Below are 20,697 nucleotides of genomic sequence, written 5' to 3'. Positions count from 1 at the left end.
ATTTATTCCTTATATATAGTTTTTATTTTCTTTTTAAGGTCACTGGCGGTCGTACAAGCATTTCACTGCATATCGTACTGTGTATGACTTTGTATGTGACAAATACAATTTGAATTTGAATTAATTGCATCTACTGATAAACTGCAAAAGATATGACAAGAAAAGACAGGATCTTAAAGAAACCATGCAAGAAATAAAAATAGAAAACATCATGAAGAAATTGACCTGAAAATATATTCTAGCCTGGTTAATTATCTAAACGAAACAGGAAGAATCTAATATTGGGTGTTGGGCCAATGCCTTGCCCTCCATTACAGCAGGTGGCGGTAATACGTATATTAGACGGCCGCCAAAAACTGCAAAGAAGAAAAACAGAAGACGACAACGAAGGAAGAAGAAAAAGCAGCCGCAAGGATAAAAGCAGGGGACTCGTAATCGGTCAATAGTAGGGTAAGGTAAAACCTTTCCTTGCATTCCAGGTCCATTTATCTTAACAGTTAGTAACGTGCATTGTATTTTGAAAACGAGGTATTTTATTTTTGAAAAACATCATATTTATGGATCTTATTTGATTGCAAATCTATTGAACCAACACGAATGTCAAGCAAGGTCTTACGGATTAATAACTATTTAGTTATCTGGTTTTGATGAACAGAAGCAGTTTGACTTTAGGTGTTTTTTAAAAGTATTTAAGTACACATACACTGGATTTAGAAATAGTAGTTACCTTTAAACGACAAAACACTGCAGTTAATGTATTCTATGAACTGTGTTAGCAGTCCTGGACTGCCGGTCCGCTGTCGCTAAGGACGTTGCTGTTAACCTTTAGACGTTAACGGGTGAAGGCCTACTGTCATTCCCGAGTTTGAACCTTAAGGTCTATGCCGGATAAGTGGGGATCAGTATCTATTTTTCTTGTTAGTCTATAAACACATTTTAATGTTAAATGGCGAGCTCTAGCTAGTTGTATGAGAAGTGTAGACGCCATTTTGTCCGTCATACATAAGTTAACGTTACACTGCCTGTCCAAAAGAGTCGCACGCACAAATGTATCGACCTTCTTTTAGCTTTAATTACAGTTTCATTGTTACGATAACCTTATGCAAAGTCACAAAATATTTTTTTTTATAAAGAGTTAGGATTCCCCCCCAGTTAAGTCAATCACTTTGTAAAGTTTTCTGCAGCACATCTAATTTTCCACATGAAAACACTGTCAAAGTATGTCAGACCAACCATAATCCTAACGCAATGCTGCCCAAACAGAAGTCCGAGAAAAAAAGAGTAAGGCGATGGCATTCGGCACACACTCTTACAAGTCAAAAATACCGTTTTTCCAGTTCTCACTCATTCGGCATAGGTGCCATTCTACCTGTCCTCTCAGTTACATAAGCCTTTAGGGATATGAGAATATATCACCGTCTGATATTTTTATGATATACAGGTGCTAGTGATGGAGAGATGAAGCTTATTTAGGTGTCGAGGCTTTCCAGCCAATTTTCACCAAAAGGTTAATTTCATAAAGCTTTATTTAAGGGTTCATTGTACTCACACCAGGTGGCACAGTGGTGTAGTGGTTAGCACTGTCGCCTTGCACCTCCAGGGTCCTGTTTTTTTTTCCCCCCGGCCAGGGTTGATTCCTGTCTCTGTGTGTATGGAGTTTGCATGTTCTCCCTGTGCTTAGTGGGTTTCCTCCAGGTACTCCGGGTTTCCTCCCACAGTCCAAAGATATGCAGATTAGGTTAATCAGTGTTCCCAAATTGCCCTTAGTGTGTGTATGTGTGTGTGCCCTGCGATGCATTGGCACCCTGTCCAGGGTGTGTGGGGCCAGGGGTAGCTCAGTGGTTAAGGCATAGGACTAGGGTTCGGAAGGTTCCAGGTTCAAACCCCACAACCACCAAGTTGCCACTGTTGGGCCCTTGAGCAAGGCCCTTAACCCTCAACTGCTCAGATGTGTAATGAGATAAAAATGTAAGTCGCTCTGGATAAGAGCGTCTGCCAAATGCTTAAATGTAAATGTAAATGTACCCCACCTCGTGCCCTAAGTCTCCTGGGATAGGCTCCAGCCCCCTTGCGCAACCCTAAATGCAGGATAAAGCGGTATAGACGAGTGAGTGAGTGTACTCACATCTAGTGGAAATTAGTAAGCATATAGGACCATCTGGATCTAAAAGAGCTGCCTCCCAAGGCTTTGTACAGTAGCTACTATGCAAGATGCATTGCTTCAGATTTAGGCTCAGCAAAGTTATGTGGCAATAGAATGATGTCAGCTAAATACCTAAATGTACTAAATGACCACGTTATCCCATTAATGGACTTTTTTTTCTTCCATTGTGGCACAGGCATATTTTAGAATATTAGAGAGGATTAGACAAGAATCCCAATATTCTTTAGGATCAAACTTGGTGGGTGTGGAAGCATGAGGAATTATTTTCCCAAATGAACTGGGCACCACAGAGTCCTGACTGTAAACCCTAGTAAGTAGGTAAAAAGTGAAAGTCTTTGGGATGTGCTGGAGAAGTTTTTATGGAGTTGTTTGACTCTTCCATCAATACAATATCCTGGCCCAAAATGAATGCAACTCTGGATAAAAATACATTTGATGTTGCACTGGGTTGTGAAAACAATGACATATAAGCCACAATCAAAGCTAAATACAGTCTAACTAAATATTTGTGTGCAACGTTCGTTGGGGAGCTGGGGGATGGGGCAAACAAAATAAATATTGTGATAGTTCTTGAAATTAATATTAATCATGATATCTTATTTAGGTGTATTACCCTTCTCTATCATCTACCATCTTTAAACTTTAAATAATAACTAACTTACTTTTAAATAATCGTAACATGATGGCTAGATTGCATGGCTTGCTTGCTTGGGTAGATGTTAAATAAATAACAATAAATTCTAAGAATTGTCCAAATCCCTGGCAATTGTGTTTTTATTATAATTGTAAGGTTGGCTATTAGTCACACAAAACATTGCGGGAAGGGCAAAGCTTAATTTTTATTCCTGTTTTTTATTCCTTAAACCATTGGTTCTTAACCCTGGTTTTGAAGTATTCCTTTCCATGCACATTTTAGTATTTCTTCAGATCCCTGCACACCTGATTTAAGTTTCAGGGGTCTGAAACCACTTTCGATACCACGGAATTAACGTACAATTTTGATTTGTTTTTTAGTTAGCTTGTGTGTCTTTTATTGGCTAATTAATGGTTTGATAACCCGGACCTTTTTATACTGTTTAATGTTCATGATAAGAATTTTCTACCGCACCCATACTAGGATACCTCAAGGATCTGGGTTTTAAATCCTAGTGTAATTTTACAAATCTAAATTTATATAATTTAAAGAGTTCTTTGTTTATTTAATTTAAATTGTTACAAAAAGCTGATGCATTTGCAATGTCTCTTTAAACAGATCACTTGACACAATGGGGCGTCACTTTGGAGACTTGGCTAAGATAAGACACATAATTACTTACAGCATTTCACCGTTTGAGCAGAGGGCTTTCGCAAACTACTTTTCAAAGGGAATCCCCAACGTTTGGCGACGATTTTCTTCATCTGTCTTCAAAGTTGCACCGCGTAAGGACTAATTTGACTTAAATTTGATTATACAGTTATCTTTTTTTTTCCCTCATTGAATTGCAGAAATGTATCATCAAACTTACCAACAAGTAAATCTGCTCTCTTTCTTGTTTTGAGTTGTAAATCCAGGTAGCTATGCAAAAATGTGCAATCTAATCAAAGTTTCTAGGTAGAGCCTTAAGTTCAGTATTATTTTATATATTATTATAATTATTATTTTGTTTATTAATTTATTATATTGTTAAGTTTATTATTACTTTAATAATAATGTATTTACTTTCCATTGGGTCTAACAATGGTAAGCAGAGCAATCTATTAACCATACACCAGCAACAATCATTACCACATATTTTGCTCACCTTTTTTTTGTAGTTAGATTCTGTCAAATTCTGGCTACAGATGCACATGCTGCTTTTTAATCTTAAAAGGTTCACCCTCGTTCCACTGAACAGCATGTTGGTAGGAACCGAATGAAAGCTCAAGTTTAGTTGTGTGTATAAATTATTTGGACATTTAGAAATGCTGCAGTGAGTCAGATGATGTGCTGCCATTAATTACTATCATTACGTGAGCCTTTAAAATGCTTCTTCATGAATGCTTTAAAAATTTGGTAAATGACCTTTTTTAAATCACTGTGTTGGCTACATGTTAATGGCTGGCTAGTGGACATGTGCCAAATTAAACTGAGCACTTACTTTTAAAGGTCATCTGTATATAATAATTAGCAGTGTGGTGGCATTGATTCCAAAGCCCGATTGTTTTAATGCCTCTTTAATAGTGGCCCAATTTGCATATTTAAAAAAGCAAATGTGTTAATTTCTGATAAATCTTCCAGTTAGGTTCCATATGAACATGATCATTACTATTGTAATCATGTCCATGTACTTAATGTTGAGGTAATAATTTCTTTTTGTTTTTATCACAGCCATGATTTTGATGTACCTCACATACACATGGGGCAATCATGTTCACGAGCAGAGCAAGAGGAAAAATCCTGCAGACTGAGAATGAGTGAACCATGTCAACGTTTTTGTTGTGTGTAACTTCTAAATAAAAGCAATGGTATCAAGTGAAATGCATGGTTTGTGATTTGCTTGCCATTTTCCTAAAAGATTTGACATGTGCTTTTAATGATATAATCCAAATATTGAATCATGTTGTGTAATAATAATAATAATAATAATAATAATGTACATACAGTAAATACATTGCATAATATTTAACACCACAAACTCCTTTCAAAATTGCCTCTTTCAACCTTGATTGCAGCTGACCACATGGACAAAGGTGTGCTGTATGTATAACTTAATATTAAACTTAAAGTTCTTTTTTTGGAATAATTAAGTCAGACAATTTATTATTTTTACAACAAATTTCTACCATTTGTTTTGTCCTTTAAACATGAATTTTCACCATTACAGAGTCCACCAGGAGCAACATCTCCCCAAAGTAACCATTGTCCTCTCCCAGGCTCCTCTCGCTAAGGGCTAGCTCCTGGTATTGCTTTTGCAAATCAGTAAGAAATTTGCCCAAGGTAGGGTTCTGCAGATACAGTGTCTTACAGTGGGGCATCATGGCAAGGAGTGTTTGCAAACCTTTTTCCCGCCAATCATGCTCAGGAGATGCCAGGATTTCTGGTACCAGGCTGCACCAGCCCTGCTCCATAAGCATGGGAAACAGGGAAAGGTCACTATATTGCTTCAAATGTTCCTGATGAGTGTGTGGCTCCATACCAGTTTGAGAGATCATCTCCTGCATCACAATGCAAATTAAAAAGCATTTATGGACCAGTTGTTGACTCATCTTTTAATACAGGATAAAAATAAAACCTTTTCCTGATTATCTACATCACCGTTAAACACTATGCACACATACAGTGCATATCAGAAATGTAAATATATATATTTTTTTATTATTAATTTGTACCTTTGGAATTAATGATAAAAGTGAATCTTGTGACGTCTAAATTTATTACATGTAAAGTAAAATATTTCAAGCCTTTTATGTTGGCTTACAAAAGTGTGGCAAAATTACCAATAACTGGTTTGCTGACCATGATAATACTGAATACCTGAACATGGTAAATTTAATTGATTGGACATGATTTGGAAAGGCACACACCTGTCTATATAAGGTCCCACAGTTGACAGTTCATGTCAGAGCACAAACTAAGCATAGGAATTGTCTATAGACCTTTGAGACAGGTTTGTCTCGAGGCACAAATCTGGGAAAGGTTACAGAAAAATTTCTGCTGCTTTGAAGGTCCCAATGAGCACAGTGGCCTCCATCATCAGTAAGTGGAAGAAGTTCGAAACCACCAGGACACTCTAGAGCTGGCCGGCTATCTTAACTGAGCGATCAACTGAATTTACCACAGGTGGACTCCAATTAAGCTGCAGAAACATCAAGGATGATCAGGGAAAACAGCATGCGCTAAGCTCAATTTTGCAAAGGCTGTGAATACTTATGTACATGTGCTTTCTCAATTTTTTATTTTTAATAAATTTGCAAAGATCTCATGTAAACCTTTTTCACGTTGTCATTATGGGGTGTTGTGTGTAAAATTGAGAAAAAAAATGAATTTAATCTATTTCAGAATAAGGCTGTGACACTTACTGTATACCTTTAAGCTGTAATCATCCAATATAAAATGGAAAAGGCTTGAAATATTTCACTTTACATGTAATTAATGTAGAATGAGAAAACTTGCTTTTTCATGGTATTCTCTTTATCTATATTTACACTTAGTACATACACACACAGTGCTAGGATTCTTTTTTTTTTTATCTGAATACACATGCAGAATTACACAATACTGACCTTGTCAGTAATCATGTCATACAGCAATGTGATGATCCTTACACGCAAACTCTTGGTTTCTTGTGCCTGGAACAGCTCAAGTAGCACCTGGAATCCACCAAGCTTCACAAACTGACTTTGAGCAGGAGGGAAATGACGTAGCATACATGCCAGTGCAAATAACACCTAATAAGGACAGTTTAAAACTTATCAATTGTAATTTTTCTACATTGAAAATGGCTCTAAAAAGTTAACTGCTATAAGATAGAAGAGACATGTAAAGAGACACATAAGTTATTACAGTCACCAAAAAAAAAAAAAAAAGTTTGTCCCTACAGAGCTTGTGATGTAACTTGTGACATGACTTTTGTTGTTTCCACTGTACTGCCAGTCTACCACAGGTGAAATAATAAGTGGCTGCCAGACTTGTGTGGTAAGCTGCAAAATTTGTATTCGATGGAAAAAATGTAATTCAGAGTTTTGATCACAATGATGCAATAAAAAATACTTTAATGAATACTTCCTGACATGATCATTGTAATCACTTTAAAACTAGATGCAAATATAAAGAGTTAGAGGAGAAATTAAGGGCAGCAGAAAAGCTTGAAATTTTTGACTGTTGGCTGTTTATTCCAACATAACGGCTTTCAAGTGAGAAGGTTAAACCTTTGGAGTCAGATAATTAATAAAATATCTCGAAATCAGATCAGAACCCTAACATATTTAACCTCTGGCTAAATCACTAGTTAGTAAGTTAGTTAGTTCATCACTGGGGAAAGCGACATATACTAAAATTATATTCACTTTAAATTGTAGTGCCACAGACTTGATACAGGATGGGTCGGTAACTTTGGCACACATGCATTTGATTAAAATATAAATCTTTGACAGTTTTTTTTTAAAGGCTGTCTAGACATATAGTCCCCGACAGGATTTTTGAACCTTAACACAAAGATTAGACAGGTTGATAACTGTACAGGTGTGGATATGAAGAGCTTGATGGACAAACTATTAAAGTATTTATGTTTGGCTTAATTTAATAATTACTGTTAAAATAAAAGTGACATTTTATATCTCAAAGACACAAGCATTAGTTCACAGTCACCTAATGTATGCCTACAAGTTAATGAAATAAGTTGATCAAAAAGTCTATGAACCCTGATCAATCATAGATCACATTGTAGAGCCATAACTAACTCGATCATAGGAATTTCAACATGTGAAATTGACTGAGGAACAAACAGAGCACTCAAAAAATTCTGTGCTGGGTGGATACTTATAAGGAAAGCATTATTACCTTTTTCTTAACCAACATTGGTCGTGGGGTTGCAAGCATAGTCAACAGCTTCTGTAAGATGCCATACTTTAAAGCTACAACTTGAACAGATGGGTTACTGAAAACAAACAAACAAAACATCACATCGTCCCATCCTGTACATTAAATTAATACTTATTACATTTTTTAAAAATGTAACAGAGCCTAATAGCATTTTTGCTGTTATACCTAGAAACGGCTGATCCCAGCACAAATGCAGCATTTTCCTGAAGTCTAAAATCTGTATTGTTTAGGGCATCATTTATCAGTTCTATTCCACCCATTACCACCAGATTATTTGCATTATCCACCTAAAATACAAAACAAATCAATTTGTGATACACTTGATTTTTACCCATATTGCTATCATGACTGATCAAAAAGGAAAGACACAAAATAAGAAAATGCTGCTAGTTTTGTACCAGTAGGTTTATTGCTTATTTCAGCCTCTTCTTATAAGTTTGTGTTTGTGCAAGACTTATTAATATGAGTAGATAAATTTCAATCTTTTTACCTGATGAACAAGGTACTCCAAGTCAAGTAAAGCAGCCACTCTTTGGTCCATGGTAGTGTTAGTGCTATTAAATTTGGACAAGAGTTTCCTCATAATCTGGACATCTGTTTCCATCAGCAAGTCCAACATGGCTAAGTCTTTTTTAAGTTCATCCATTGAGCGAAACAGAGATGGTGAAATCTCACCGCCCTACGATACCATTGCCACAAATACCATTAAATACAAACAAATTAAATACAAAACATGTTTAGTCAGTCATTATTGTTAGCATACCTGCTCAGAATCCTTTTTGCCATCTACTCCTTTAAACTTCTTTACAGCTCGTTTTAGTTCATGCGAAGTCAATAGCAGGGTCGGCTTTTTAAGCATTCCTGGAGTGCTTCAGGGAGAAAAAGAAACAGCTGCAAATAATCTTTATCAGAAGTTGGGACACTTTAGGATTCTTTGTAGAGCAATCATGATAATGTCTACTTTAAAGAATCTACTTATACTTGAATATTTGGCATTAACTGTTTTTCATGCACTGGGGATCATCATGCCTTGGACACAGCCATGCTAAGAGTAAAGCATCCTCTAAAAGCAATTTCTCTCAACCATCCAAAAACAGCTTGCTGACGAACAATGCCTTTTCCAGCACCTTGCTAAGTGGCTTGGGTAACAAAACAGAAATTTTGGGTCTATGGCCAGGAAACCCCTCAGACCTTAATCCCATTAAGAACTTGTGGTCAATCCTCAAGAGGCGGGTGGACAAACAAAACTTGCACTGATTTATATTTATTGATTATGCAAGAATGGGCTGCCATCATGTGGCCCAGAAGTGGATTAATATCATGCCAGAACAAATTGCAGATGTCTTGCAACACTGCAAATATTGACTCTTCGCATAAACTTAATGTAACTGTCAGCAAAAGCCTTTAACACTTATGAAATGCCAGGAGGAGTGGATTGGCCGAGCTCTTTCAGACGAGAGGGATGGGAGGAACTTAATGGCCTCACATCAATCATGGGCATTTGTACGCTCATGCAAGTGGGAGGAAAGGATAGTGCTGTCCTTCAAGTGTGTTACGCAGCTCCCAACAGGGCGAGAGCGAGCAGTTCGAAAAGATGCAGTTGGCTGACGTCACATGGTTCGGAGGAAACATTGACTGGTTGGTAGCAGTAAACCCAGGAAACCAAGGATGATCCTCTGATTGCTGACTAAATCATTGATTGCTGAATTTAATCATTATTTATTCAATTGTGAAAGGCACAGGACCCACTCATAAAGCTGGTCATACTCTAGATTTAATAGAAAATACAGTGACATTTCCACAGTCTAAAGTTATTACAATCTCATTCACAGAGTGTCTTAGAATAATAATTGATGAACATTGCCATGCTACCGCTTTAAATGTACAAATTCACGTCACACAGCAAACTATGACTATCACCATTGGACGCCACAGAACACCATCAGGTGACTGAATGCTTAAAGTCAGCATTATGTTATACTTTAGATAATGTAGCTCCATTTAAAAGATAAATTATTTGAGGGATATATATATATTGCTCCGCTATATAGAGCACACATGCACCTTAATAGACTGCTTGAAAACTTTTGTATAAATGTCATCAAACCAAATTGATAGCATTTCAAACAGCATGGATGGACAGCATCCTCACTCACTCATCATCTATACCGCTTTATACTGTATTCAGGGTCATGGGGGGTCTAGAGCCTATCACAGGAGACTTAGGGCACAAGGCAGAGTACACCAAGAACAGGGTTCCAATTAATAGCAGGGCATACACTTACACACTCATTCACACACTACGGGCAATTTAGAAAATCCAGTCAGCCTAATCTGCAGGTCTTTGAACTGTGGGAGGGAACCAGAATACCCGGAGGAAACCCACCAACCACGGGGAGAACATGCAAACTCCATGCACGCAGAGACTGGAATCGAGCCTGGCTAGAAATGGAACCAGGACCCTGGGGGAGCAAGGCGACACTGCTAACCACTACACCACCGTGCCGCCGTCGAGAGCGTTAAGATTTCCTAGTGCTGCTTGATCAACATATCTCCCCGCTATAGAAGATAACAAAAATAGATTTTTATTTAATACTGTAGCAAAATTAAATTGTAATAAGACCACCACATCAATAAAATGTACTTCTGTGGATTTCATGAACTTTGACAAAATTGAAAAAAAAAAAAAAATTAAACTTAGACTTTAAACTTAAAACCAGACAAGTTAATAAATAGTGATTTAGGTAATAATCTGTTAGATCTATTCAAAACATTTAGAATATTCTAGAACCCTTCAAAAGTCTGAAATAATGTCACCTTTTCAGCAAAGGTGCAAATCAGAGACGCAGACCATATAATTCAGCGCAGTGAAGTTAGATGTACTGGAAAAACAACCATGAACTTGTGTAACAAATCCTGTTTTAAAAATAAGTTCTTTTCTCAGCGATGGCTACAGTATGCACCTACGTAAATCTTTTAAACTAGCAGTTATGAAATACATAATTAGGAAACCCAAGGTTTACCCTGTCAGCTATCTAACAACAGGCTGATAGCCAACCTCTCGTTTATCTTTAAAATCCGGGAAAAGGTAGCACAGCAGTTATGCTCACACCTACATAGGAATAACATTCAGGAAATGTATCATTCACATTTATGCCTCATCATTGCGAATGCCATGTTCTCTTGTTCTTATGACAAGTCTATGTTTCAGCAAAGCCAGATGGGAGACACCATCTTATTAAATTTGGGCATCATCTCCCATCCTTGGTCTCAGTGCGTGTGCGTACTGTTTACCATAACGCTGTGACCGCGTGTGCGCGTAAAGCATTTTTGTGGGTGTGTGTGTAAGTCGTCCTACACAGCACCCCCCCCCCCCCCCCCCCACCTTGTCTGCAAGCTAATGGGTATGTGTGTCCATGTGCCTGTGCGTGTGTGCGCTTGGTTGAGTGAGAGTTTATCGGTAAACTGGCGTGTGTGTGTCAGAGGTGTGTGTGTGAAAGTCGTCCTACACAGTGGGCCCGTTCCCCCCTTCCTTCTCCTCTCTCTGGTCCCAATCACTACAGCCACAATTCTTTTCAAAGGTGAACTGCAGGTTAACTTGTTTTATTTTTACTTAAGATTTTTTTATTAACTATTTAAAAAATGGGTTCTGGAAGGAATCGTCTTGAGTTTCCATTATTTCTTATGGGGGAAATTTGCTTTCATGTAAAAGTGTTTTGATGTATAAGCATGCTTTCAAAATTAATTATGCTTACAATTCAACACTGTATGGGTACTCTGACCACAAGTAGCTAGAAGTACTCTTCATGATTACACAGTAACTCTGCATGGCCTTTTTATTTCATCAGATGCAGTGGTCAAAGGACCTTGTGTGGTGTGATTATTGATTCCGGTCAAGGTCGGCACCTGGATGTAAACGACCAAAATAGATACTGCTTCTCTAAATTGGTCAATGCTAAGGCAACGGACACATCATGTAAACCTGCAGCCTGATACTGATCTGCCAAACAAAATACAGTAAAAGTGTTTCTTAGGAGAAAAAAGGTCCTGAATAATGAAATTGGTGCTTGAGAAAAAAATGGGGGAAAGTGATATTACTGTGTTGTCTTGCCAGTCGCAAGTCACTTGTAGAGAAATTGTATTCTACCATACCTCTTCTGACCCAGCAGATATTCTCCATGTCCAAGCTTGACCTCTCTTTGTCCTGTCTGAAGATTCAACCTGACATGAGAGCCTGCAGGAACAGTTTGATCTGCAACAATGTAAATACAATTTGTTAATGTGACAAATCTAAACTCTGTACACTAGACATACCAAGGTAGATTTTGACAAAACTCTGTCTTTTTGTCTTAACTTTAATCATGCAAAAGTTAAGATACTCCTGTTTTTTACAGAAACCTCTGTAGCAGAGCATACAGCTGAGAACTATTTAAGCCCCTGTGCATAATGTTATCTCTCCTATGATACTAATAGTAACTGATGTAAAAAACGTTACTGAAGAAGTGCAATTTTACAATAGGAAATGCATAATCGACATTGATATCTTTAGTCTCATCACCAAAGGTAAGTACTATAAAATATACCTCCCCAACATGTTTTTAGACCGAATACCAACTAACACACAGTATGAATGCAGATCAATTCCTGCTCTCTGGGTGGGTTCCCTGTTGAGTCTGGTTCCTCTCAAGATTTCTTCCTATTACCATTTTAGGGAGTTTGCCACTGTCGCCCGCGGCTTGCTTACCAGGGACGATATGCTCATCTTGATTCATGCACACTCACATTCCATACAGACTTAAATAATTCGTCTGATTGTGTAAAGCTGCTTTGTGACAACGGCAATTGTTAAAAGCGCTATACAAATAAAATTTAATTAAAATAAAATTTAATTGAATACTTCTCTTTGTCCCTGTCTCACTGAACCAATCTAATAAGCACATTCCACTGAGACGATTTGCTAAGCGCTCCCAATATCTCCCGATTTAAAATCAGCTCTAAAGTCTTTGTGATAGGTAAATGAAAAACGAAAACAATGTTTTTTTTTTTCCAAAAAATTATGAGTGAGGATGCACATAAAAAATTATCATTCGATATGATGGCTGCAAACAATTGTTGAAAAAATGTCTTGTGTCATGTATAAAATAGATGTCCCAATCGACTTTTCAAAGTTTGCCAACAAGAAAACTGTGTAGTGGTTTAAAAATCAGCATTAATGACTTTAACCTAAAGTGTATGCACTCTTGTGACTTTAACTGTAAGAAGTTTCAGAAATATTTGACTTGCTACTCCCTGCATGTGACAACATCTTTCATATTTTTCATGTCAGGGCTCTGAGAAACGGTAGCAAAAGGCTTACCTCTTGCCACAGTGCTATACGAAGTCATGTATTATAAGGAAAGGTGCTTTAACAAAGTATTAGTTAGTATGATTATTACTTGCTATGTGTGTGTATAGATTTACAGTATATTTGTTGTCACTTGTACTTTGTGGGTTGCCACGAAAACAACAAACATAATAATAAAAGAAGAATACATTAAAATAATGAGAGCGAAGGAGGGGCAAAGAGAGAGAGAGACCACTGACCTGGTTTAAGAGTTTGCCATCCTGGGTTCGGGTCAAATGCCTCCAAATCCTTAGGATCAGGCTCATGGTCATCCTTTGTCTTCTCAAAATCATTCAAGTCATCCTTAACTGTAAGAGCTACAGGAAACTGCACAATGTATAGAATACATATGTAGTTATGTGTAAATATTATATTTAAAATGTAATAAATAAAACAACCGACCATTCAATAATATTGCAATCACTCATGCCGAGGGTTACCATCCACAATAATTACAATATTTTACAATAAAAAAATAAATAAAAATAAAAAACTATGAATGTCCTGCTACCAATACCAGTATATGCTCATCTCCTTGTATTAAAATAGTTTCTATACTACCACATTGATGATAAATTTATTGAGCCAGACGCTCCCTTATGTCAAAGCAGGATCAGTGTTAACACAGGTCACGATGGAAGGAATTTAACAATTTTTTATTAAAATTCCAAAACACAGGGAGCAAAACTGCTTAGCTGTAAATGGTGTATGGGGCAAGTAAACAATGGTTAATCATTTTACCAGAAGTCGACGTAAAAAAAAATCCTTCATTCTTTCAACCTCACTGAAGCAGGAATTGCAAGCTTATTTTTTAGAAACCTCTCTATCTGTGAGAAACAAGCAGGTGCATAAGATAGTGGCAACGTGGCGATCAACACAGAACATGCTACAGAGCAAAACAATGTTGTAAGAAGGGACATAGTCTAAACATTTGCCAGGAAAACTTCATTGTTAAATGGTGAAGAAAGACAGAAGACATGAAAATTGGGACAAGGCCAAATATCACTGAGAGTGAAGAAAAGTATTATCTCTCACCTTGACATGACGGTAAATGGGACACAGACTATAGAAAACTATAAAGCACTTACAACTAGTGAAAGTAAGACTTACCAAATGCTATGAAAGAAAAATTGGAGTCTGAGCTCAAACTCATATCTAAACGTCATAGCTAAATATGACTTATTCATTATCAGATTTTTCCTTTGGAGGTCTCTTCACGTCCTGCTATATTTCAGTGCAAAATAGAGTTTGGCAGGCTATTCCACATGTGGCAATTTACCTGGATGATATTTTAATAAGGGGCCAAGTGACCGGAAACATCTAGCAACATTGGGAGTGTTGTTGCAGAATGCTGGACATTCACCAATTCACCAAAAAAAAAAATTTAACTTCATGGGAGACCAACTGACATTTCGGGGACACAAAGAAGACTCCACAGGCCTATATCGTATGTCTGAGAAAGTAGAAGATACAAAGTTAAATGTGATGGCCATAGCTAGATCAAGATGTGGAACACAGTGGAATCTTGGATTGCGAGTAATTTGGGCTGCAAGATGAGCAAATTTTGTTTAATAATTTTTACTTGATAAACGAGAGAGGTCTTGACATATGAATAACACACATGCGCTTTTCTGAAATGCGTCACATGATCACAACTGAGCGAATGATTCTTCTCTCTCTCACACTACAGGATTATGGGTAATCGTCACCCAAGCTCCGTCTCAGGGAGACCTAAAGGGCTGGTAAATGTGTTTTATTTTTAGTTTATATTTTGTATTAATATTTTTATATTTTGTATTTGTATTATTTTTATATAAATATTTTTGGGTTGTTGAATGAATCAACAGAGTTTCCCTTAATTTCTTATGGGGAAATTTGCTTTGATATATGAGTGCTTTGATATACAGAGGCAGAATCCTGCAGTGGCTGCATTCTATACCTGGGACTGACCAGACAGACCCTGGACAAGACTGCATGAAAATTATGCCTTTCATGTTAAAATGTTTTTTCATCTTCACTGATGCTTATTCAACGTGAATGGATGCTTATCCAGTGATGTCACCCACCACCACACAATGCGTGTCTACGCATTAGTTTCAGTAATCATGGGTTACCAGAGCTTGTAGTTACAGATAATGGCAAATGTTTCAAGAATGAGGAATTTGAAGAGTTTCTAAGAGAAAAGGAATACTTCATGTTACATCTGCACTTCATCAGACTTCTTGCAATGGCTTGGAAGAAAAAGCGAATTGGGAAATTTCCAAACTGATCACTGAAAGCCAAAGTGGCCAAGGGATTATTTAGCTACAGAGTAACGACAGTATTTTCATCTGAAGAAAATGTAAGTGGGATGGAAATTTTACTTTACCGCATTTGGTACAGCCAGACCTGAAACTAAAAGTCCAAAGAAAGTCAGGAACCCAAAGCAAAAGAAAGCAGTTTTGCATAGAGTAATCCCACACTTACTAGGAATTTTGATCATGGGCCAAGATGGACTAAACACAGTCAGTGACTGGACCAGCCTTATGTAAAATGTAAAATGTGATGCTGGCGGATGGCAGAATAGTCAGTCGGCATGTGGACCAATTATGTAATGTTATGTTACCCATTATGGCTAGGTGGTGGTATCTGAGCCTGAATTAAGCGCTAAACAACAATAGCATTTAGTATATTGTACACTTAGAAAGGTGGAGATGTAATTAAACACGTTTACTGTTTATCTATACACTAATAATCATATGTGTCATTTTACCATGAGCATACTTATTTAGTATTTTCAGTGTTGCCCATGAGTGAGAAACAAAACCAATGCTTTGCAGATCTTATGAGACAAGCATGCACTCACATGCAATTATAACAATACACACATACCAACCAATGGAGAAAGACTCAACTACACACAGAAACCAAAAAAAACTTAAAATTAAACCTGACTGAGATAAAGCAATGGATCTGGCACAGACCTGTTTCCTGTTGTAATTTTTTTGGGACTGAATAAACACAAGCCTTCCAAGACTTCCTCCACATTTAAACATTTTTTTAACCATATAAACATTCTATTTTCACTGTTAATATTCAATAAATTACACGAGACATCACACACATTGTTTTTAAATGTGGTTCACAGAGCAGGGCTGATGCAAGCAGAGCATAAAAATTGTTTGGGTAAGGTCCCTTATATTCCAGCAAATTGCAGGGATAACACTGCTGCACACAAAGGTATTAAAGAAAATTGTATGCTTCCAACTGCAGCAACAGTTTGGGGAATAAAAAAGCTTGACTGGTGTGATGTACAGATGCAAGGCCATTTAGTTTCCTAGCTGTATTCCAGGCAGTCATTGTGCAGTTACCAGTGGTCCGTCCTTCTTCCAGTGCCAGAAATGTGTGTCTACAGTACAATTCACAGTATTCATGCCTATTAAAGCCCTATTTATTATTTATTTTAAAGTTTACCATTAGATAGCACTTTGCTCTAAAAAACAAATTAACACATAAACTAATGTGTGACATTAAATGATTTTAAAGTAAACAGATTTAAATCAGGGTTGCTTATTAAGAACAGCTCTATACATGAATGACATCAGTCCTTTATATTTAAAACAGATACATAATATACATAATACAGTAATATAATAATGATATGCACGAGGTGTCTGTATATATACGAGAACTTGCCAAAATTTGAATCATGATTCTTTCCCATGGGAATTGAGATCACAATTCTCATATGATTTTTTTTCTTCAAACCAAAACATTTATTGCACTTAAGTAAAAAATAAAACAATTTCGGTCTACACTCTTTAAACACTCTTGTAAGAAGTTGCTAACCCCTAACCCGTCCCAAATGTCAGATGAAGACAAACTGGACGAGGGATCAGCAGGAAAGCAGAACAGGAGCTGGAAAAGGCAACAAACTACTCGATCTGACAGGTTTGGCTCATGCAGTTTGTGTGTTGGAGGCATTTTAAGAGCCCCCTCGTAAACTATAGGAAAAAAGTTACATATAAATGGGAATTATGTGGGACGTTACTAGTGGGTCTCAGAGACAATTCAGCATCACTTCTGAAAGCCTGATGACGCTATTTTGGGTCGCACTAACTTCTGGAAATTTTAAGGCAGTGTATACAGTACGTTTATACAAATACACGAATGTGGCACTCACCTTTTCAGTGTCGGCAAAGGTAAGAAGCACACTCAAACACGTGATGAATCCCACTGTCATTATACTTAAAGCGTATTTCATTTTGGTGGAAAATAGAGATAAATTATAATTGTTTTGTTGAGGACTGACAGAAAGTGTATCCCTATGACAAAACAACAAAAACCTTTCTGACAAATCAAGCCGCATCACATAATAAACGGTAATGTAATAGTTTTATCGGACGTGCTGATATCGCAATAATTTAGGATAGTGAAGACATGGGAAGCCAGCGGTTATACCCACAGCTGACGTTAAAGTACACCGTAGACCCAAACGTGGCGAACAGCGCAAATACTACTTCTTCTTTATTAGTTAACGGCGGTTAACATCCTTTCCGTTGCAATACCGCCACCTATTGGTCCGCCACAATATTCCTCCCATTAGTCCCAGTTCTTTTACTCAAACAAAGCTCCTTCCGTTTTTGCCTACTGCCAACCTGAAAGATATACTATATTGCCAAAAGTATACAATATAAATAAAGACTTAATAAGAATTTGTAATTTATGTGATATTTTAATTCAATTTTTAAAATATGTTTAAGCAACAAATGCTAACTATTACTTAGCATTTGTAATAGTAAAAAATAATACAGTAATAAGTTCTGCACCTATTGTAGATTTAACAAATTTTAATAACATACATTTTGAAATGGTATCAGCTTTTGTTTCAATAAATATTTAAGGGTTTATTTCAGCAGTCAGCAGCAAGAGGTATTTAAGGTACAGTGGAACCTTCGATTGTATGTAACTTAGTACGCGGGCGATTTGCAAGACAAGCAAAATTTTAACTTAATATATATCTCGCGCGCAGTGCGCGTGCATCACTTTAACATCAATATGCACGTGTACAATTTATGTTGTAACCACGTGTGTGTGCGCGCATAAAGCAAAAGCAAGTGTCATTAGGGAGGTTCCATGTTAAAGATCCAGTTTCTCTCTGTAAGAAAGTATTGATTCTGTTGGAGAGTGTGCGAGTGCCGCAACTGTCAGAGGCTGTAATAAAGAAGCTCCTGGTTTGAGAATTTCCCCGACAGAGTAGTGTGTGTGTTTGTGTGTGTGTGTGCGTGTGTGTGAAAGTCATCCTACACCGTATCCTCCTCCCTCTTCTCGTCTTACTTTAGCTTTACATACACATGGAAACACTGCTCTGTCGGGATTCTTTTCACAAGGAAAATTCCTTTAATGAATATTACATTGTGGAATAGAAACGGCAACAGAATGTCCAGAATAATAATTTTATCAGGCTTTTCTACTTTTATATTATTATTTATCTGGGTCAAGTACCTATTGTTTTCCTCCATAAATTTCCCCTATTAGCCCTCTTAAGTACATACAACACAACTCCTCCTTTGCTCTGCCCCTTTTTTCTTCTTCATTCTTCTTCTTATTTACACTGGAGTATGGATGAAATTGACAGGAAAACGTCAATAATTAATTCGTTAATCTTGTATATCACTTATCTTGTGTACAGGGTCGGAGGATGCCTGGAGCCTATCCCAGGAGACATGAGTGCTCGAGACGTCACCACCAAGTTTCCACCAAGGACAAGTATGTCCATAGCTCCCAGCCATCGCCATCCACAGGTATGTCTTAGCTCCAGTGCTATTTACCAGCCACCATTGTTCCCAGCACAGGAACTTTTGCTCCTCTCCTCTATGTAACAGATCAACCTTACCTTCCATGTCTCCCAACTATACCGCATTGTATGCAGGTTCATTGTTCTGTAATTAAATGTGAAACAAAAAAGTATTTTACAATTTTAAATTAAAATATTTAAACAAATAATAGGAAGTACCTCCCTTTTATCTCTAAGATCCTGAAAAAGATTATCATCTTATAGTAATCAGTAGCCAGTAGTTATATGTAGTTTATTTCTACATAGGAATAACATACTGTATATGAATTTTATCAGTCAGGATTTAGGCCTCATCACATCACAGAGAGAGCACTTGTAGTAAATGACTTCCTATTGGCCTGTGATCAGGGTTGCGCCACTATGCTTGTGTTACTTGACCTTAGAGCAGCCTTCGACCCCATTGATCATAGTATTCTCCTTTGCAGATTAGAAAAGGTAGTAGGAATTAAAAGAACAGACTTCTCCTGTCTTAGATCCTATTTGACTGATCGTTATCAGTTTGTAGATTTAACTGGTGACTATTCTGCCTGTTCTCAAGGAAAGTTTGGTGCTCCACAGGGTGCAGATTTAGGCCTAAAATTCATAAGCATGATATTAGTTGTCACTCTATGCAACTGATGTAATGCTGATAACACCCAGTTATATATCTCAGCAAAGCCAGATGAGAAGAGTCTGCTTAATAAAGCAATGTGTGAAAGGCATAAAAGACTGGATGTTAATAAACTTTCTTCTGCTTATTCCTGACAAGACGGAAGTTCTGGTACTAGGACCACGTGCAGCTAGAAGCAAGCTTTTTGATGTCACTGTACCTCTGAATGGCCTTTCTGTTAAATAGATTGCTTTAACCTTTCTCTTATGTTAACTTTCTGTTACTATTTCTTATGTTAACGGGTCGGTTTTGACCCGTGTCTTTAATCAGCCATATTACCCTCAAAATAATTATTTATCATCCAATTTTTTCCCAATGTGAAGCAGTACCTCTTGGTTACTTTGTTACGCATATACGCTTACTTGTCCATTAAAATAATGTTTTTAATTTTAATTAGGGTATTAGAACACATCTTTTAAATACATTTGTTATATATATTTTTTATAATAATATTTATTACTATACTAACATCTATGGTGTTACGGGTTAAATTTGACCTCTATATATATATTTATTTTTAAAGAAAAAGGCAAAAAAGTATTAAAAAAAAATAAAATAAAATAAAAACTTTAATATAAATGGAAAGCTAAACAAGTAAATCTCAAAATGTGGATTTGCAAGGTCAAACAAACAATGAACAATCAAGCAAATCAAACCAATAGAAATTCAACTCAAGCTTTACACAATCAAAAGAATTATTTAAGTTTGTATGGAATTTGAATGCATATGAATCCAAATGGTCAGATAGTCCCTGGTGAGCAAGCCGAGGGTGACAGTGGCAAGGAAAATCTCCCTGAAATGGCCTGCCAAATGCCTAAATGTAGTAGGAAGAAACCTTGAACCAGACTCAACAGGGAACCCATTTGGGTGAAACAGAGAGCAGGAAATGATTTGCATTCATACTGTGTGTTAGTTGGCAGGCAGTTCAACATAACAGTTGATGTTAATTGATGTTATTATGGAGTCCAGTTAGTTATTGAAAACTCAGGTAGACTTGTATGAAGTTCCAGTCCTGAACTATTGAATGGTCAAGTCCTCAGAGAAACAGCTGCCAACACCAGTCGAGGCCAGGACCGTCTTTTAGGTAGAGAGATCTCCAACCAAA

General features: G+C 37.0%; 2 protein-coding genes across 2 annotated transcripts; one reads left to right on the top strand and one right to left on the bottom strand.

Annotated features, from left to right (window-relative positions):
• The first annotated feature begins 353 nt into the window (after positions 1–353).
• LOC128532034 (cytochrome b-c1 complex subunit 8) lies at positions 354–4,661 on the top strand. The gene is made up of 3 exons (XM_053506252.1): positions 354–450; positions 3,417–3,583; positions 4,512–4,661. Exons 2-3 carry the CDS (start codon positions 3,430–3,432, stop codon positions 4,589–4,591), a joined length of 234 nt encoding a protein of 77 aa, XP_053362227.1. The 5' UTR covers positions 354–450; positions 3,417–3,429; the 3' UTR covers positions 4,592–4,661.
• A 320-nt stretch (positions 4,662–4,981) lies between these two features.
• On the bottom strand, positions 4,982–17,591 carry sil1 (SIL1 nucleotide exchange factor). Its single transcript, XM_053506042.1, has 9 exons — positions 17,270–17,591; positions 13,308–13,434; positions 11,877–11,976; positions 8,488–8,593; positions 8,215–8,403; positions 7,890–8,011; positions 7,683–7,779; positions 6,407–6,571; positions 4,982–5,338 (listed from the first exon to the last, which is right to left on the bottom strand). The coding sequence occupies exons 1-9, from the start codon at positions 17,453–17,455 to the stop codon at positions 4,982–4,984; spliced, it is 1,449 nt and encodes a 482-aa protein (XP_053362017.1). The 5' UTR covers positions 17,456–17,591.
• Between the last annotated feature and the right edge of the window lie 3,106 nt (positions 17,592–20,697).

Source organism: Clarias gariepinus, chromosome 10, assembly GCF_024256425.1.
Source record: "Clarias gariepinus isolate MV-2021 ecotype Netherlands chromosome 10, CGAR_prim_01v2, whole genome shotgun sequence".
In the NCBI taxonomy this organism is placed as follows: Eukaryota; Metazoa; Chordata; class Actinopteri; order Siluriformes; family Clariidae; genus Clarias; species Clarias gariepinus.
This window is presented reverse-complemented; position numbering and strand designations above follow the sequence as displayed.

Bases quoted from the DNA above. Each gene is read 5' to 3' on its own strand.
- LOC128532034 (XM_053506252.1), top strand. From the start codon at position 3,430: ATGGGGCGTCACTTTGGAGACTTGGCTAAGATAAGACACATAATTACT. The intron at 3,584-4,511 runs GTAAGGACTAAT...TTTTTATCACAG, and splicing joins TGTCTTCAAAGTTGCACCGC to CCATGATTTTGATGTACCTC.
- sil1 (XM_053506042.1), bottom strand. From the start codon at position 17,455: ATGCGGCTTGATTTGTCAGAAAGGTTTTTGTTGTTTTGTCATAGGGAT. The intron at 8,594-11,876 runs GTATGGTAGAAT...TTCTCCCTGAAG, and splicing joins TATCTGCTGGGTCAGAAGAG to CACTCCAGGAATGCTTAAAA. The intron at 7,780-7,889 runs GTATAACAGCAA...GTTTGTTTTCAG, and splicing joins CTGGGATCAGCCGTTTCTAG to TAACCCATCTGTTCAAGTTG.